Raw genomic sequence first — 18,700 nt, 5'->3', positions numbered from 1 at the left:
TCCTTTCCCATCCTATCCCCTTTCTTATTCTACCCCCTATCCCCATCCCCTATCCTGTATCCTATTCTATTCCCTATTCCATTCCATTCTATTCCATCCCATCCCATTCCTTCTCTTCCCATCCCATCCCATCCCATCCTATCCCATCCCATCCCATCATATCCTTTTTCTCTTATCCTACCCCCCTATCCTCTTTCTTATTCTATTCTATCCCCTATCCTATTCTATTCCCTATTCCATTCCATTCTATTCCATCCCATCCCATCCCTTCCCTTCCCATCCCATCCCATCCCATCATATCCCCCTTTTTATTCTATTATATTCCCTATTCCATATTCCCTGTTCCCTGTCCCCTGTCCCCTGTCCCCTATTCTATTCTATTCCCTATCCAGTATCCCATATTTTATTTTATTCTATTCTATTCCCTATTTCAAACTATTCCATCCCATCCCATCATATCTTTTCCTATCCTATCCTATCCTATCCCATCCTATCCATTCCTGACTTTTGGTGCTTTAAGAAAATGGAATTTATACTGAACCAACACCAGCTAAAGCATGGAGGAATTTACCTATCACTCTAGTGAAATGACCTAACATTTTTTGCATGTTTATGCTTCAAAAAATAAATAAATAGGCAAACCTCTAGATCATGGTTTACAAATCACAGAGGTTGAGTTCACAGATGTGAAATCAAAAAAAAAGCCCCAACAAACCTTGGTGTGTTGCATGAGAGACGCAAAATAAAATTTTTAAAAAAATAAGCCACAAAACACGGGGAACATGTCCACAATGATTTTCTCTTGTCTTTGGGTTTGACATCAATATTAGAAGGAGATTCAGGATAGTTGATGCAGATTGCTGGCAATGCATTGCTTTGTTCCTTGAGATGTCCCTAAGGGATCTTCACCCATGAGTCTTGAATTCTTCTTATACCTCATGTTTCAGAACAGTCAGTAGCTCTGTTGAGCATGAGAGGCTACTTCGGTGTTCATTGCTATGGGAAGATATTGAAGACAAAAGGCAGAGATATTGCACAGTGAGTTCATCCATATTCCAAGAAGACAAGGCACCTTCTCAAAAGCACTGCGAATGGAGGATGCTACATTTCCCAAACATTGAATTAAGGGGTAATGTCTTAATAGATGCGTTTGCTTTGATTTGTAGGCGTAATGAAAGATAGATTAACCAACTAGTGAATGGGCTTCTACTGGCAGAAATTAAATAAGACAATATCATTAAGGTAAAGGTTCCCCTCATACATATGTGCTAGTCGTTCCCAACTCTAGGGGGTGGTGCTGATCTCCGTTTCAAAGCTGAAGAGCCAGCGCTGTCCAAATACATCTCTGTGGTCATGTGGCCGGCATGACTCAATGCCAAAGGCAGATGGAAAGCTGTTACCTTCCCACCAAAGGTGGTTCCTATTTTTCTACTTGTCTTTTTACATGCTTTCAAACTGCTAGGCTGTCCAAAAATGTCTCCGTGGTCATGGGGCTGGCATGACTAAATGCCAAAGGCTCATGGAACGCTGTTACCTTCTCCTATTTTTCTACTTGCATTTTTTACATGCTTTCAAACTGTTAGATTGGCAGAAGCTGGGGCAAGTAACAGGAGCTCACTCCATTAAGCGGCACTAGGAATTTGAACTGATGAACAAGCTCAGCGTCTTAGCCACTGAGCCACCATGTCCCTTATCATAGTATATCATAGAACCATTCAAACGACATGAAATACTTTTACCTATGTTATTTTTTAACATAGTATGTAGATCTCAAGGGTTAAAAATATTTTGCATCCTAAAAATGTGTTTGGAAGCAAAAGTTGATGGCTGATTTTTTTTTCCTGCCTTTGATTTCTAAACACCTGCTTTTATTTGCAAAAATCAGATGATGAAAAGTATAGAGATAATTTTTTTTAAGTATTGTTTTCATTTTTAAAAATATTTTTATTAACAAACATGCAAAATACACACACACAAAAATTAGACATACACCACATTTATACAATACAGTGCGAAGAGGAACTTCCTGTTTTTTATCTTAGCAATCATCAATCGATATCGCTCACATTATATTATTTCCCCTTCTATCGTAGTTCATTTAGATTTCACCATTCTTAGCCCTCTTATTTTACTCATAACTATTATTTTTGAGTGTTGTTATATTCTTTCATTGATTTTTGTTTCTTTCTTCCATTCACCTACACCATTTATCCCATATCTGATAGAATTCTGATTCTTCCTTTCCCTGTATTTCTTTTGTTAATTTATCCATTTCGGCACAGTCCATAATCTTTCTTATTATTTCATCTTCATTTGGGGTTAGTTTGTTTTTCCATTTCTGTGCAAAGGCGATCCTTGCTGCTGTAAGTATATGTAGTACTGAATATTGGATTTCCTTTTTATATTTCAAGTATTGTTTTCAAAGGGTGAGTATTTTTACAACTTTTTCATGCCGGTGGTTCTTGACCCGTAATATTACTTTGTAAAATTAAGAAATGTTTAGTGGAGTTCAAAAGTGATAGAGTAAGGCAAGAGGGTTTCTAATGCACAATGTTGGGGGGTGTTTTATAAGCAAACATAAATTGAATTGGATGCCAATAATTCATATGGGAATATAGTACAGAGCTCAGTAGCACTTCGTCTACATGTTAGCTTTAATCATTGTTTTAAATTAAGCCAGGATTGGTGGAAGTACGCATGCCATAATCCAAGCCATCAATGCCCACTGCATGCCACATATAAACCACAAAAGGGTTAGGTGCAATATATCTTGTTATTATTCAAAACAATCATCAGATTTAACAGAATAGCAGAGTTGGAAGGGACCTTGGAGGTCTTCTAGTCCAACCCCCTGCTTAGGCAGGAGTTACATTGTGAGGCTGAAAACAGAAGTTTCCGTGTTTCACAGCTGCAAAGAAAGGAACCCAGTGAATATTTCTCAGCAGTTATCTTAAAGTCGACACTTAAATGCAGTTCCAATGACATTTTTTAAGTAAAATCATGCATTTCTCTTAGCAAAATGTGAAAACTTCAGATAAATGGAAAAGCAAAATTGCTACCACTGCATCCTGCCTAAACAAAGCATGTAGCTTGTTTTCCAACACCTCTTCTTACTCTAAATTTTCTTTCTTCTATAGAGTTTCCACGGATAAGTGAAAACTCTGGGAAGGTCCTTAAATTCAGAATAACAGAGTTGGAAGGGAACTTTCAGGTCTTCTAGTCCAACCCTCTGCTCAAGTAGGAAACCAGACAAGTGGTTGTGCAATTTCTTCTTGAAAACCTCCAGTGTTGGAGGACTCACAACCTCTGGAGGCAAATCATTCCACTGATTAATTGTTCTTATTGTCAGGAAATTCCTTCTTAGTTCTAGCTTGGTTCTCTCCTTGATAAGTTTCCACCCCATTGCTTCTTGTCTTGCCTTCAGGTGCTTTGGAGAATAGTTTGGCTCCCTCTTCTTTGTGGCAGCCCACCAAATATTAGAACACTCCTTTCATGTCACTCCAATCATAAGTAATACAATACAATAAAAGATTTGGCCCTGGTTCATGCGTGGTGTTAGTATTGGTGAAGGTGGCTATTCCTCTTGAGGTTTTTATCCCAGTTAGAATAAGAAAAGTGGAGAATGGAATTCTATGATTAATAAGAACAATAAAGCAATGGAACAGCTTGTCTTCAGAACTGTGGTTGCTCCAACTTTAGAGGCTTTAAAGAAGGGTCTGGACAACCATTTCTCTAAAATGGTATAGGGCAGTGGTGGGATTCAGCCAGTTCGCACCTATTCGGGAGAACCGGTTTTTAACTTTTTAAGCAGTTCGGAGAACCGGCTGTTGGAAAAAATCTCCTTTTGTTTCTTTCCACTTTACAGGGCTAATCCTGTAAGGAAGGCAGGAAGGAAACATTCTGGTTTTATTTCTAGCCTCATCTTTATTGCCCTGCTTACAGAAACTGCCTCTCTCGTTAACCCTTATTACATTGTAACTGCTAAGGCGAAGCGCCCATCAACCTGAGTGATGTTGAGTTGGCCAAGCCCACCCAGTCACATGACCACTGAGCCACACCCATCCAGCCGTTCATTAGGGCAGAGAACCGGTTGTTAAATTATGTGAATCCCACCACTGGTATAGGGTCTCCTGCTTGACAGGGGGTTGGACTGGAGGCCCCTAAAATACTGGAATACTGCTATCATGTCACTCCTAGTCCTCCTTTTCTTTTTTAAAAAATGTTTTTATTAAACATTTTACCTTTAAAAACAGAAAACACAAACAAAAGAAAAAAAACAAGACAAGCATAACAATATAAAATAGTTATACAGCCTTCTGTATCATGTTTAGTCTTTGTAGTTCTTCATTCTCCATTGCCTTCCCATGGAGACTAAAACATAGGAAGAACAGTTGCAAGAACTGGGTATGTCTAGTTTAATGAAGAGAAGGACTAGGGGAGACCTGATAGCTATGTTCCAATATCTGAGGGGCTGCCACAAAGAAGAGAGAGTCAAACTATTCTTCAAGGAACCTGAGGGCAGGACAAGAAGCAATGGGTGAAAACTAATCAAGGAGAAAAGCAACTTAGAACTGAGGAGAAATTTCCTGACAGTTAGAACAATTAATGAGTGGAACAGAAATTGTCTCCAGACGTTGTGAATGCCCCAACACTGGAAGTTTTTAAGAAGATGTTGAATAGCCATTTGTCTGAAATGGTATAGGATTTCCTACCTAGGCATGGGATTGGACTAGAAGACATCCAAGATCTCTTCCAACTCTGCTATTGTATTTGTATTGGATTTCAACTTCTGTAATAGTGTAATAACAATTGTACTAATCCTTGTAATAATATTAATTGTTTATATCACCATTATATTTGCATTGTGCTTAATATTTTAATAGTAATTAGTAACTGGTTAATTTTTATTCAATACTAGTTTAGAAAAAAAACACAAAGACTTCTACACTTCCTGTTTTGGCTTCCATTTTCTAGCCACTTATAAATTCTATTCCATATTTTATCAAAATCCGATTCTTCTTTTTCTTTTAGTTCCATGGTCATTTTGTCCATCTCTGCACATTCGAGTACCATTCTAATTATTGTTTCACCTGCGGGTATATTGATTTGTTTCCAGTTTTGTGCGAAGGTGATTTTAGCTGCAGTGAGTATGTGTAGTATTATGTATTGAATTTTTTTTATCCATTTTCAGGTCTAATATTCCTAATAAGAGCAATTCCAGGTTCAATTCTATATTTTGTCTTCCAGCCGTCTCTGAATTTTATACCAATATTTCCTTGTGATGGAGCATGTTCACCATACATGGTAGAATGTTGCAGACAATACCTCTTAAATTATACTTGATACACCCAATTCCTGCAACTGTTCTTCATATATTTTAGCTTTAACACTCTCTCTTTGTTTATTCACATTGATTTTGCTCACATTCATCTATTCACATTGGTTTTAGGTAAAGGAATCAAAAGAGAATTTGGACCCATCTCACAAAAACAGACTGGACAAAACCGAACAAAGGTGAAATAATAACCCCCCCCCCAAAAAAAAAGCATCATCCCAAGACAGATCTTTGCGTGTCAAAAAGGATGAATTGTTTTTGACAGATTGAAACATGGAGAGATCCCATCTAACTCCACCTGAGAATAACCACACCTGGAATTTGACGATAAGGATATGGAGTTCTTAAAATAACATATTAGAAGAATCTTGCTTTGATTCAAAGATTGGAAGCAGATAAGCTGATGCTCATTTGAAACATGCAATGAAAAGAAGAAGGGAGATTGGAAAATTAAAACCTTGACACTATTTTTAGGAATGGACTGATGACAAACCGGACCACAGTAAGGGAATTCATATTGCTGGGGCTGACCGACATCTTTCCCCTTGAGGTTAGCCTTTTTATCCTGCTGTTTGGAATTTATCTTTTGACTTTAATAGGAAACATGCTGATTATTATTATCACACAGGTGAATGTTCAGTTCTGTAGCCCTATGTATTTCTTCCTCCGATATTTGGCATGGGTAGATATTGGATATATGAGTACTGTAATTCCCAAAGCACTAGTCAACATAGCTACTGGGAGTAAGAGCATCTCTTTAGTTGGTTGCTTCATACAGACATTTCTGTATTTGGCTCTTGGTACCACTGAGTTCCTCTTACTGGCCACAATGTCGGTTGATCGATACATAGCCATCTGTCACCCTCTTCACTACCCAACCATCATGAATCCTCAAATTTGCTCATTGTTGGTCATTTGTTGCTTGGCTGGGGGAATATCACTTATTCTACCTTCATCCATTTATTTTTTTCTGATGCCATTTTGTGGGTCTAATGTCATGAATCATTTCTTTTGTGACAGTGGGCCCTTAATGAAACTGGTATGTGTTGACACCAGTTTCCTAGAGACGATTAGTTTTTTGATTGCCGTATTCTCTCTCCTTGGGACCTTAAGTGTCAACATTGTCTCTTACGTCAAAATCGTTTCCACCATTCTGCGCATCCCATCCACCACAGGGAGGAAGAAGACCTTCTCCACTTGTGCTTCCCACATGACCGTGGTCACCCTCGCTTACAGCAGTTGCATTTTCATGTACATCAAGCTTAAAGGCACCATTGGATTGGATTACAACAAAATGGTGGCTCTTCTGAATACTGTTATGGTTCCTCTTCTCATCCCAATCATATACTGTTTGAGAAACAGACAAGTGCAAGATGCTTTGAAGGCTGAATTGAGAAAATGGGTTGGGTATTGCAAGAAATTGAGATGATTTGCTATTGGTGTGGCTCTAAGTTGATTTTCAGATTTAATGTCTTAGACATTAACATATAACATATGTTGCCTTCTAATAATAATAATCACCCACGTAGCAGGGACGTGCAGTCAGAGGAGGCAGGGGAGGCAAAGCCTCACCATTGTCATCATGAAAAGAAAAGAAAATGTAAAAGGAAAAAGCTAAGAGCTGAGGTCAGGCTGAGCTAGTTGCTGCCAGAGTCCCCATGGATGACTCTGCTTAACTGTTTAGAAAAGCCTCTAAGGAGCGCCCTCTACAGGAGTAGGCAGGAGAATGACATGCCTCATCTAGTCTGATTTTAGCCGTTGTATGATCATTCGAGCAGAGTTAAGCAAGGATTAAAAGCCTAAAAATTCCTGACGTAGGTGAGGCACTTCGTTCTCCTGCCTTCTCCTGTAGAGTGTGCTTTTTAGAGGCTTTTTTAAACAGTTAAGCAGAGTCATCCATGGTGACTCTGGCAGCAACTTGCTCAGCCGGACCTCACCTCCTGCCTTTTTCCTTTTACATTTTTTTTTCTTTTCATGATGACAGGCAAGAGTAGAGTTGACATCCTCTCGGAAACAGCTGGCAAGTTACGTGTGGGTCAGAGAGAGGGGGAGGAATTCAAACTTCATCCTCAAGTGTAGATCCCTCCCCAAGTGGAGTTGATTGCAGGAAGAGACACATTGTCTTTTCAAACACACACACACACACACACACACACACACACACACACACACAGAGGGATAAAATTATATAAGCCCAGCCTCACTGATTACAAGTTTGAAAAGACAACGTGGCTCCGCCTGCAATCAAAGGCTTGGATCGGCTCCAATCCAACTTCTGTGATTGTGTTTGTTTGAGAGATAGTGAGAAAGAGAGGGAAGGGGGTAAGAGAAATAGTCCAATCTAACTTCTCTGTGTACGTGTGTTTGTTTGAAGGGGGAGGGAGGCAGAGCGGGAGGAAGGAGGAGGAGGGAGAAGAAAAAGAATGAAGGAAACTTTTTCACAAAGGAGAAAAATAAATGCTGTTGCTTTAAATCAGAACTGAGCATGCCTGGCTGTGGAATTCTGGGAGTTGAAGTCCACAAGTCTAAAAAATTTTAAAACCCACCACTGTGACAGTACCTCACCAGCTATAAACCTCACCGCACCTCACTGCCACTGAGATGCCCTTACGAGGGGACTTGAGAAGGCAAAGAGGATGATGTAATCAGGGATGGAGCTCTTGATTGACATCAAAGACAGAATCCCTGAAAAGTTGTTTGCTAGTGAAGAACAATGGAAAAAGAAAACTGCCACACTCTCCTAGTTGTGAATTTACAAAAACACATCTGGTTGTACATTGCTTGACATGGGAAACATGAGAGCTTTACCTAAGGCTTCCTCAAAGTTCTTACCATCTTCTGAAGCAGAACATAAAGCTACCCTCTGGTAATTGTGTCCAAGTATGTTTTATTAGTAGGTCCTTTGAGTGGAATTACAATAAAAGATTCAGTCTTGCTTGATGTATGGAGTCAATATTAGTGAATGTGACTATTTCTCTTGAAGTTTGATCCCAACAGGGATAACAGAAGTGGGGAATGGAGGTCAGTGATTATGGATTATCATAACTCCATAATCCTGAATAAACCGGAATGTAACAGAAAATGCATAGGGAAGGCATGAAACGTGAGATTTCGGGCTAGAGAATGTAGAAATTCATGTTTGTAAGCTGCCCACAGTCACCTTAATATGAGGTGGATTGGAAATAGGCTTCATAAATAAAATGAATCAAAAAAGTTCCTAAGAAGTTCCTTGTTTATTAATTGAAACCAACACACAGATTCATGGTTATAGCATGTCATTTCTCAAAACCTACCCAAAATTCAGGCAAAGTTGCTTTGGCATATTGTGGGAAGATGGTAGGCAATACCTCCACTGGTGGTATGCTGCCAGTTCAGACTAATTTCCCTGCACTGGAAGTTCTGAGCATCAACTAGCCCCACCCACCCACTCCAATAATATCCAGTCCTAGATATCCCACTTTCCAGCATGCTCCCCCCCCCCCTGCAGCCTAGCTGTTTAGTGCACCTTGTCCATTCTACTAACCGTGATTGAACTAGCACAGTAATAAAGAACCTTTTTCTTATGGCGTTCCAAAGTTGCATTCCTGAACTCCAGTTGGTCTATTGAGGCCACTTTTCACCACCACCCCCATCCTCCAGAGGCTTTCTTGAAGCCTGGGGAGGGCAAAAAAGGTCTCCCTCAGCCCTCCAGAAAGGTGAGAAATCAGCTGGCCTGCGAATGCAAATATGGCTCCATGTGCTACCTATGGCCACCACGTGTGCCACTGCTTCACCATCATGGACCTAGGAAGTGTGCAAGAAGCCTCCCCATCAGAAAAGCCTTGTTGGAGTTGTTGCACTCAAATGTGGAAGGTGTACACACTTACATTTTCGGTGAACTGGTTTTAAAGTATGTTCAGTCCACCTCTGAAAATCTCCATTTTCATAGTTCCCATTTTTATACCCCATTTGGTTTCCAAATGTCAAGGAAAGATTGTAAAAAGGGGGGATGTTCTTGAATGACTCAGAATTCAAGAAAATCTACACTTAGATAAAAGAAATATGAGTCCAGGGCAAAAATAGATATTGACTTCCAAGTTCTCATTAGATTCTGTGATGCTCTGCAATTCTTCCACAGGCATATTCTGTCGGAATCCACTGTCCCACTGGGAGGTTTGGTTTTATTAACATGGGCCAGAGGAAGTAGACACAGCAAAAACAAATTTCATCATTTTCAATGAGTTTTGCAAAAATTGTATTTCTTCTTTCCTACTCAAAATTGATTGAAAGAGGACTGATTTGTATTATTTGATCTGAATTAAACAGATAATCAAATCAATCTTCAACTGAAGTGGGGACAGAGATGCTCATCCCCTGGAAATAATTGCAAAATGACTTGGGTTGACTAGGATTTTGATGGGTTGCACTAAACTGTGTGATAAGCAAAAAAATTCCATGAAACATAGCTCTTGTCAGCATTCCAAGTATCATGTAGAATTAAACCAGAGTCCAAGGCAAAACGATCCTTAAAATTCCAATTTAATAAAGAAGACATGTTAGCACATGTATGTAATCCCAATTCTGGAAATTACATCAGAATCCCACCCAGTGAAAAGTTCATGATCTTGTCTCCACCCCCACAATCCATCACAAGGTCCAATCTTATTCTTCCACACTGGCATCCATACCCAGCTACTTCCCGTCAGGTGTAAAAGTATGGAGACAAAAGATGACCTTGACATCTAGTAAAGAATGAAAAGAATACATCCCACAATCCTACTCCTTCCATTCCCCCCACCCATCAACTATACCAATGTAACAGCATAATGAAATAAAGAAAGTGTGGCAAGCCAGAATTCTAAAAGGAATATTATGGATACCCTGACAGCTCTCAAATAAATATTAAGGATAATACTAAATTAAAACCAACCAACATTAGTATTGACTAATTAGCATAATACTTTTTTTCCCCCTGAGTCCCTGAGGAATTGCATTAGTCAATCTTCAATACCTCATGCACCATGGACTTCAAAACGATAACCAAATCTAGTACTTAATGAGAGATGGCCTCAATCTTCATTGTCATAAAAAGATACAGAAGAAAAAGACAGACAAATTAGAACAGAATCCAGCTGTGAACCAAGAAGACAAGGCTATTTCTCAAGAGCCCTGAAAATGGAGCATGCTGTGCTTCTTCCCCAAAAAACAATGAATTAAGGGGTAATATTTTAAGTATATATTTTCTTTGCTTCTGATTTATAAGCAAAATATGCATAGTTTAATAATCTAGAAAATGTTTTCTTACTATATTAAAAAAAGGCATAGGGGTTACAAAGAGTATGCAGATACCAGGATGATTGATATGATTCCAAGTGGTGAACATACTATATCGAACCAAAAATATATTAGCGAGTGAAAGTTGGATTTTTTTCGCTTTGCTTCTGGTTTGTAACTGTATTAAAATTAGAATATTGATTTTGTCAGGGTGATTGAGATGATGAATACCACAAGGATTTTGGAAAAAGTGTGCATTTTTTTTTAGTGTAGTTTGCAAGGGGGTGGGTGTTTTTTGCATTTTTTAATGTTTGTAATTTTCAAGAGTAGTGAGCTGAAATATTACTTTGTAAAACTAAGAAATGGATTTCGGAGTTCAAAAGAAGATTAAGTCAGGAAATTTCTGATTTGTAATGCTTGGGACTGCTTTGGAAGCAAATATAAATTATATCTAGTTCTAATATTAAAATAGGAATATACAAGATAACTTAGTGAACCCAACTTCAAATGCCTTTATTGTTCTTAAATTAAGACACAAGTGGTGAAAGTTGCACATTATACTACTCATAAATGATGGTTTGCAAACCATGAATGCCTACTTCATGCTACACATAAGCCACACAATAAGTGGTTGCAATGCCACTCATTGTTTCTAGTTCAATGAAAAGAAGGACAGGGGGAGGCATGATAGCAGTGTTCCAATATCTGAGGGGCTGTTGCAAAGAAGTGGGAAGTCACCCGATTCTCCAAAGGATCTGAAGGCAGGACAAGAAGCAATGGGTGGAAATGCATCAAGGAGAGAAGCAACTAACGAGAAATAGCCTGACAGTTAGAAGAATTAATCAGTGGAACAGCTTGCCTCCAGAAGTTGCGAATGCCCGAACACAGGAAGTCTTTAAGAAGATGTTGGATAGACATTTTTCTGAAATGGTATAGGGTTTCCTGCCTAGTCATAGGGTTGTACTAGAACACCTGCAAAGTCCCTTCCAACTCTGCTATGTATTTGTATTTGATTTTAACTTCTGTAATAGCGTAATAACAATTTTAGTAATCCTTGTAATAATATTGTTTATATCACCATTACAGTTGCATTGTGCTCAATATTTTAATAGTAATTAGTAGCTTTGGTTTTATTTTTATTCAATACGAGTTTAGGAGGAACACAAACAAAGACTTCTATTTCCAATTTTGATTTCCGTTTTCTAGCCACTTATAAATTCTGTTTCATATTTTATAGAAATCCGATTCTTCACTCTCTTTTAGTTCCATGGTCATTTTGTCCATCTCTGAACATTTGAGTACCTTTCTATTATTGTTTCACCTTCGGGTGTATTTATTTGTTTTCAGTTTTGTGTGAAGGTGATTTTAACTGCAGTGAGTATATGTAGTATTATGTATTGAATTTTTTTGTCCATTTTCAGGTCTAATATTCCTAATAAGAACGATTCAAGATTCAATTCTATCTTTTGCGCTGTAAGTTCTTCCATCGATTTCTGAATTTTACACCAATATTTCCTTGATTTGGAGCATGTCCACCACGTATGGTAGAATGTTCCAGACAATACCTCTTTTTCATTATACTTGATATAACCAATTCCTGCAACTGTTCTTCATATATTGTAGCTTTAACTCTCTCTCTCTCACACACACACAGAGACACACAGACATAGATACACACTCATCTTTGCAATTCACATTGGTTTTGCTCACATTGATCTATTCACATTGGTTTTAGGTAAAGGAATCAAAAGAGAATTTGGAACCATCTCAGAAAAACAGACTGGAGAAAACAGAACAAAGGTGAAATAACCCACCCACCCCCCAAAGAAACCATCATCCCAAGACAGATCTTTGTGTGTCCAAAAGGATGAATTGTTTTTGACAGATTGAAACATGGAGAGATCCCATCTAACTCCACCTGAGATTAACCACACCTGGAATTCCACGATAACGATATGGAGTTCTTAGAATAATATATTAGAAGAATCTTGCTTTGATTCATACCATCAGGTTTTAACTTTTCTTTGTTAATAATGCAAAGAATGGAAACGGATAAGCTGATCTCATTTGAAACATGCAATGAAAAGAAGAAGGGAGATTGGAAAATTAAAACGCTGACACTGTTTTTAGGACTGGACTGATGACAAATAGGACTGCAGTGAGTGAATTCATATTGTTGGGGCTGACTGACAACTTTCCCCTTGAGGTTAGCCTTTTTCTCCTGTTGTTTGGAATTTATCTTTCGACTTTAATAGGAAACATGTTGATTATTATTATCACACAGGTGAATGTTCAGCTCTGTAGCCCAATGTATTTCTTCCTCCGATATTTGGCATGGGTAGATATTGGGTATATGAGTACTGTAATTCCCAAAGCACTAGTCAACATAGCTACTGGGAGTAAGAGCATCTCTTTAGTTGGTTGCTTCGTACAGACATTTCTGTATTTGGCCCTTGGTACCACTGAGTTCCTCTTACTGGCCACAATGTCAGTTGATCGATACATAGCCATCTGTAACCCTCTTCACTACCCAACCATCATGAATCCTCAAATTTGCTCATTGTTGGTCATTTGTTGCTTGGCTGGGGGAATATCACTTATTCTACCTTCATCCATTCATTTTTTTCTGATGCCGTTTTGTGGTCCTAACGTCATGAATCATTTCTTTTGTGACAGTGGGCCCTTAATGAAACTGGTATGTGTTGACACCAGTTTCATAGAGATGATTAGTTTTCTGATTGCCCTATTCTCTCTCCTTGGGACCTTAAGTGTCAACATTGTCTCTTACGTCAAAATCATTTCCACCATTCTGCGCATCCCATCCACCACAGGGAGGAAGAAGACCTTCTCCACTTGTGCTTCCCACATGACCGTGGTCACCCTCGCTTACAGCAGTTGCATTTTCATGTACATCAAGCTGAAAGGCACCATTGGATTGGATTACAACAAAATGGTGGCTCTTCTGAATACTGTTATGGCTCCTCTTCTCATCCCAGTCATATACTGTTTGAGGAACAGACAGGTGCAAGATGCTTTGAAGGCTGAATTGAGACAATGGGTTGGGTTTTGCAAGAAATTGAGATGATTTGCTATTTCTTTGGCTCTAAGTAGATTTCCAGATTTAATGTCTTAGAATGCATTGTTAAGCTATAGCATATGTTGCCTTCAGACATAATAATCACCCACTGAGATGGTCTTTGAAGGGGACTTGAGAATGAATAGAGGATGGAGTAATCAGGGATAGAAACATCTGATTGACATCAAAGGCAGAATCCCTGAACACTTGGTTGCTAGCGAAGAACAATGGAAAAGAAAACTGCCAACTTCTCCTGGTTGAGAATTTACAAAACACATCTGGTTCTTCATAGTTTGACATAGGAGACATGAGAGCTTCACCTAAGGCTTCCGCAAAGCTCTTACCATCTTCTGAAGCAGAACATACAGCTACCATCTGGTAATTGTTCCCAAGTGTGTTTTATTAGTAGGTCCTTTGGGTGGAATTAAAATAAAAGATTCAGTCTTGGTTGATGTATGGAGTCAATATTCCTGAATGTGGTGATTCCTTTTGAAGGTAATATCCCAACAAGAATAAAAGAAGTGGGGAATTGAGGTCTGTGATTATGGAATATCATAACTCCATAATCCGGAATAAACCGAATTGTGACAGAAAATGCATAGGGAAGGCATAAAACTTGAGATCTGGGGCTAGAGAATGTAGAAATTCATGTTTGTAAGCTGCCCACAGTCACCTCAATATGAGGTAGATTGCATCAGACTTCATAAATAAAATTAATCAAAGAAGTTCCTTTGGTAATGATTTTGTTTATCAATTGAAACCAACACACAGGTTCATGGTTATAGCATCTCATTTCTCAAAACCTACCCGAAATTCAGGCAAAGTTGCTTTGGCATATTCTGGGAAGATGGTCCGCAAGACCTCCACTGGTGGTATGCGGCCAGTTTAGACTAATTTCCCTGAACTGGAAGTTCTGAGCACCAGCTAGCACCACCCACCCGCTCCAATATTATCCAGTCCTAGATATCTCATTTTCCGGCGTGCTCACCCCACACCCCCGTCCAACTAATTAGTGCACCTCGCCCATCCTGCTAACTTTGGTTAACCCAGCATAGCAATGGCGAACCTTTTTCTTACAGTGTGCAAGAAATTGTGTTCCTGAACTTCCGGTTGGCCTGTTGGGACCGTTTTTCAGCCTTCTCAGCCCCCGGAGGCTTTCCTGAAGCGTTGTGAGGGCAAAAACAGCCTCCCTCAACCCTTTGGAAAATCATCTGGCCTGCATGCACATGAACGCCAGAGCTGAAGGCTCGCATGCTAGCAAATATGGCTCCAGGGGCCACCTATGGCCACCACGCAATCAATGGCTTCATCATCATGGACCTAGCAGGTGTGAAACAAGCCTCCCCCACCAGAAAAGCCTTGTTTGAGTTGTTGCGCTCAAATGTGAAAGGTGTACGAGTTTAAGTTTTCAGTGAACTGATTTTAAAGTATGTGCGGCCCACCTCTGAAGATCTCATTTTTCATAGTTCTCATTTTTATACCCCATTTGGTGTTCTGACCCCCTTTGTCCAGTGAGTCATGCTGACACAAGCTTACTGTTAGCCACACTTTATTCACAGTAATTACTAACAGACAAGACATTGGCAGCAACCTAGACTCCCAAAGGTAAGAAATAAACACAAGAGTTTCTCCAGCCTAGTATAACGGTTGTGTCCTGCAAAAGGTCTCCTCCCAAAGTCTCTTCTTATATACTCTCTTGGGAGGAACCAAATCACAACCACCTGGGCCTGATTATCTCCTATGAGTCAGTCTCCGTAATTGCTGCCTTGGCTCCTCCGCCCCCATCTGCCGGGGGTAGGGACAAACTCCCTTCGATCGTCACCCCTGCTCCAGTGCCTGGCGTCAGGGACAGACTCCCTTTGATCGTCATCACTGCTCCATGCCTCTGGCGCCTCCTAGTGGCCAACCAGCCTCTCTGATCACTGCTTGGAGTCTGAACCCTGCCCAGGGTCCTACACATCTTCTAGAGTCAACTCATAGGGCCCCTCGCTATCGGAATCTGTTGGTAGCTCCAACAGCTCCTGCTGGGGCACAACAATTTGGTATCCAAATATCAAGGAAAGATTGAAAGAAGTGGGGTGTTCTTGAATGAGTTAAAATTCAAGCAAAACTACACTTAGATAAAAGAAATATGAGTCCAAAAATAGATATTGACTACCAAGTTCTCATTCGTTTCTGTGATGCTCTGCAATTCTTCCTCAGGCATCTTCTGTCTGAATCCACTGTCCCAGGGTCAGTTTTATTGACATTGGCCGTTAGAAGTAGAGACAACCAAATCAATTTTCACCATTTTCAATGAGTTTTGCAAAAATTGTATTTCTAATTTTCTACTCCAAAGGGATTGAGAGAGGACTGATTTGTATTATTTGTTCTGAATTGAATGGATAATCAAATCAATATTTAACTGAAGTGGGGACAGATGTGCTCATCCCTTGGGAATAATTGCAAAATGCCTTGGGTTGACTAAGATTTTGATGGGTTGGATTAAACTCTTTGATAGGCAATCAAATCCCACGAAACATAGCTCTCAAACAAATACTAAGGATAACACTAATTTAAAACCATCCAATATTAGTGTTAGCATAAAACCTTTTTTCCCCTGAGTCCCTGAGGAATTGCATTAGCCAATCTTGAATACCTCATGCACCATAGGCTTCAAAACAATAACCAAATCTAGTACTTAATGAGAGGCGGCCTCTATCTTCATTGCCATAAAAAGATACAGAAGAAAAAGACAGACAAATTAGAACAGAATCCAGCTGTGAACCAAGAAGACAAGGCAATTTCTCAAGAGCCCTGAAAATGGAGCATGCTGTGCTTCTTCCCCAAAAAACAATGAATTAAGGGGTAATATTTTAAGAATATATTTTCTTTGCTTCTGATTTGTAAGCAAAAAATGCATAGTTTAATAATCTAAAAAATGTTTTTTTTACTACATTAAAAAAGGCATAGGGGTTACAAAAATTATGCAGATACTATGATGATTGATACGATTCCAAGTGGTGAACATACTATATCTAACCAAAAATATATTAGCGAGTGAAAGTTGGATTTTTTTCGCTTTGCTTCTGGTTTGTAACTGTATTAAAATTAGAATATTGATTTTGTCAGGGTGATTGAGATGATGAATACCACAAGGATTTTGGAAAAAGTGTGCATTTTTTTTTAGTGTAGTTTGCAAGGGGGTGGGTGTTTTTTGCATTTTTTAATGTTTGTAATTTTTAATATTACTTTGTAAAACTAAGAAACGGATTTCAGAGTTCAAAACAAGATTAAGTCAGGAAATTTCTGATTTGTAATGCTTGGGAGTGCTTTGGAAGGAAAAATAAATTATATCTAGTTCCAATATTTGCATAGGAATATACAAGATAACTTAGTGAATTCAACTTCAAATGTCTTTATTGTTCTTAAATTAAGACACAAGTGGTGAAAGTTGCACATTATACTACTCATAAATGATGGTTTGCAAATCACAAATGCCTACTTCATGCTACACATAAGCCACACAATAAGTGGTTGCAATGCCACTCATTGGTTCTAGTTCAATGAAAAGAAGGACTGGGGGAGGCATGATAACAGTGTTCCAATATCTGAGGGGCTGTTGTGAAGAAGTGGGAGGTCACCCGATTCTCCAAAGCATCTGAAGGCAGGACAAGAAGCAATGGGTGGTAACTGATCAAGGGGAGAAGCAATTAATGAGAAATAGCCTGATAGTTAGAACAATTAATCAGTGGAACAGAAGTTGCCTACAGAAGTTGTGCATGCTCCAACACTAGAAGTCTTTAAGAAGATGTTGGATAGCCATTTGTCTGAAACGGTACAGGGTTTCCTGCCTAGTCATAGGGTTGGACTAGAAGACCTCCAAGGTCCCTTCCAAATCTGCTATTTAATTCTATTTGATTTAAACTTCTGTAATAGTGTAATAACAATTGTACTAATCTTTGTAATAATATTAATTGTTTATATCACATTATATTTGCATTGTGCTCAATATTTTAATAGTAATTAGTAGCTTTGGTTTGATTTTTATTCAATACTAGTTTGGGGGAGGGGGAACACAAACAAAATTTCTATTTCCAATTTTTGCTTCCGTTTTCTAGCAACATAAATTCTATTCCATATTTTATAGAAATCCGATTCTTCTCTTTCTTTTAGTTCCATAGTCACTTTGTCCATCTCTGCACATTCAAGTACCTTTCTAATTAATGTTTCACCTGCGGGTATATTGATTTGTTTCCAGTTTTGTGTGAAGGTGATTTTAACTGCAGTGAATATGTGTAGTATTATGTATTGAATTTTTTTGTCCATTTTCAGGTCTAATATTCCTAATAAGAACGATTCAAGTTTCAATTCTATCTTTTGCGCTGTAATTTCTTCCAGCCATTTCTGAATTTTACATCAATATTTCCTTGTGATGGAGCATGTTCACCATGTATGGTAGAATGTTCCAGACAATACCTCTTTTTCATTATAATTGATATAACCAATTCCTGCAACTGTTCTTTATATATTGTAGCTTTAACTCTCTCTCTCTCACACACACACACAGAGACACACAGATATAGATACCCACCCATCTTTGTCTATACACATTGGTTTTGCTCACATTGATCTATTCACATTGGTTTTAGGTAAAGGAATCAAAGAGAATTTGGAACCATCTCAGAAAAACAGACTGGAGAAAACAGAACAAAGGTGAAATAACCACCCCTCCCCCCAAAGAAACCATCATCCCAAGACAGATCTTTGCATGCCCACAAGGATGAATTGTTTTTGACAGATTGAAACATGTAGAGATCCCATCTAACTCCACCTGAGATTAACAACACCTGGAATTCCACGATAACGATATGGAGTTCTTAGAATAATATATTAGAAGAATCTTGCTTTGATTCAAACCATCAGGTTTTAACTTATCTTTGTTAGTAATGCAAAGAATGGAAACGGATAAGCTGATGCTCATTTGAAACATGCAATAAAAAGAAGAAGGGAGAGTGGAAAATTAAAACTTTCACATTGTTTTTAGGAATGGACTG

At 38.7% G+C, this 18,700-nt stretch overlaps 2 protein-coding genes across 2 annotated transcripts; both read left to right on the top strand.

Moving 5' to 3' along the window:
• Window positions 1-5,819: 5,819 nt before the first annotated feature.
• Window positions 5,820-12,392, top strand: LOC116521897 (olfactory receptor 49-like). Its single transcript, XM_032236536.1, has 3 exons — window positions 5,820-6,742; window positions 12,010-12,061; window positions 12,324-12,392. Exons 1-3 carry the CDS (start codon window positions 5,820-5,822, stop codon window positions 12,390-12,392), a joined length of 1,044 nt encoding a protein of 347 aa, XP_032092427.1.
• A 336-nt stretch (window positions 12,393-12,728) lies between these two features.
• LOC116521896 (olfactory receptor 49-like) lies at window positions 12,729-13,673 on the top strand. The gene has a single exon (XM_032236535.1). It carries the CDS (start codon window positions 12,729-12,731, stop codon window positions 13,671-13,673), a length of 945 nt encoding a protein of 314 aa, XP_032092426.1.
• The last annotated feature ends 5,027 nt before the right edge of the window (window positions 13,674-18,700 follow it).

The sequence above is a fragment of the Thamnophis elegans genome, chromosome Z (genome assembly GCF_009769535.1).
Source record: "Thamnophis elegans isolate rThaEle1 chromosome Z, rThaEle1.pri, whole genome shotgun sequence".
Classification (NCBI taxonomy): domain Eukaryota; kingdom Metazoa; phylum Chordata; class Lepidosauria; order Squamata; family Colubridae; genus Thamnophis; species Thamnophis elegans.
The sequence above is the reverse complement of the archived record's forward strand: the minus strand, read 5'-3'. Positions and strand labels throughout refer to the sequence as shown.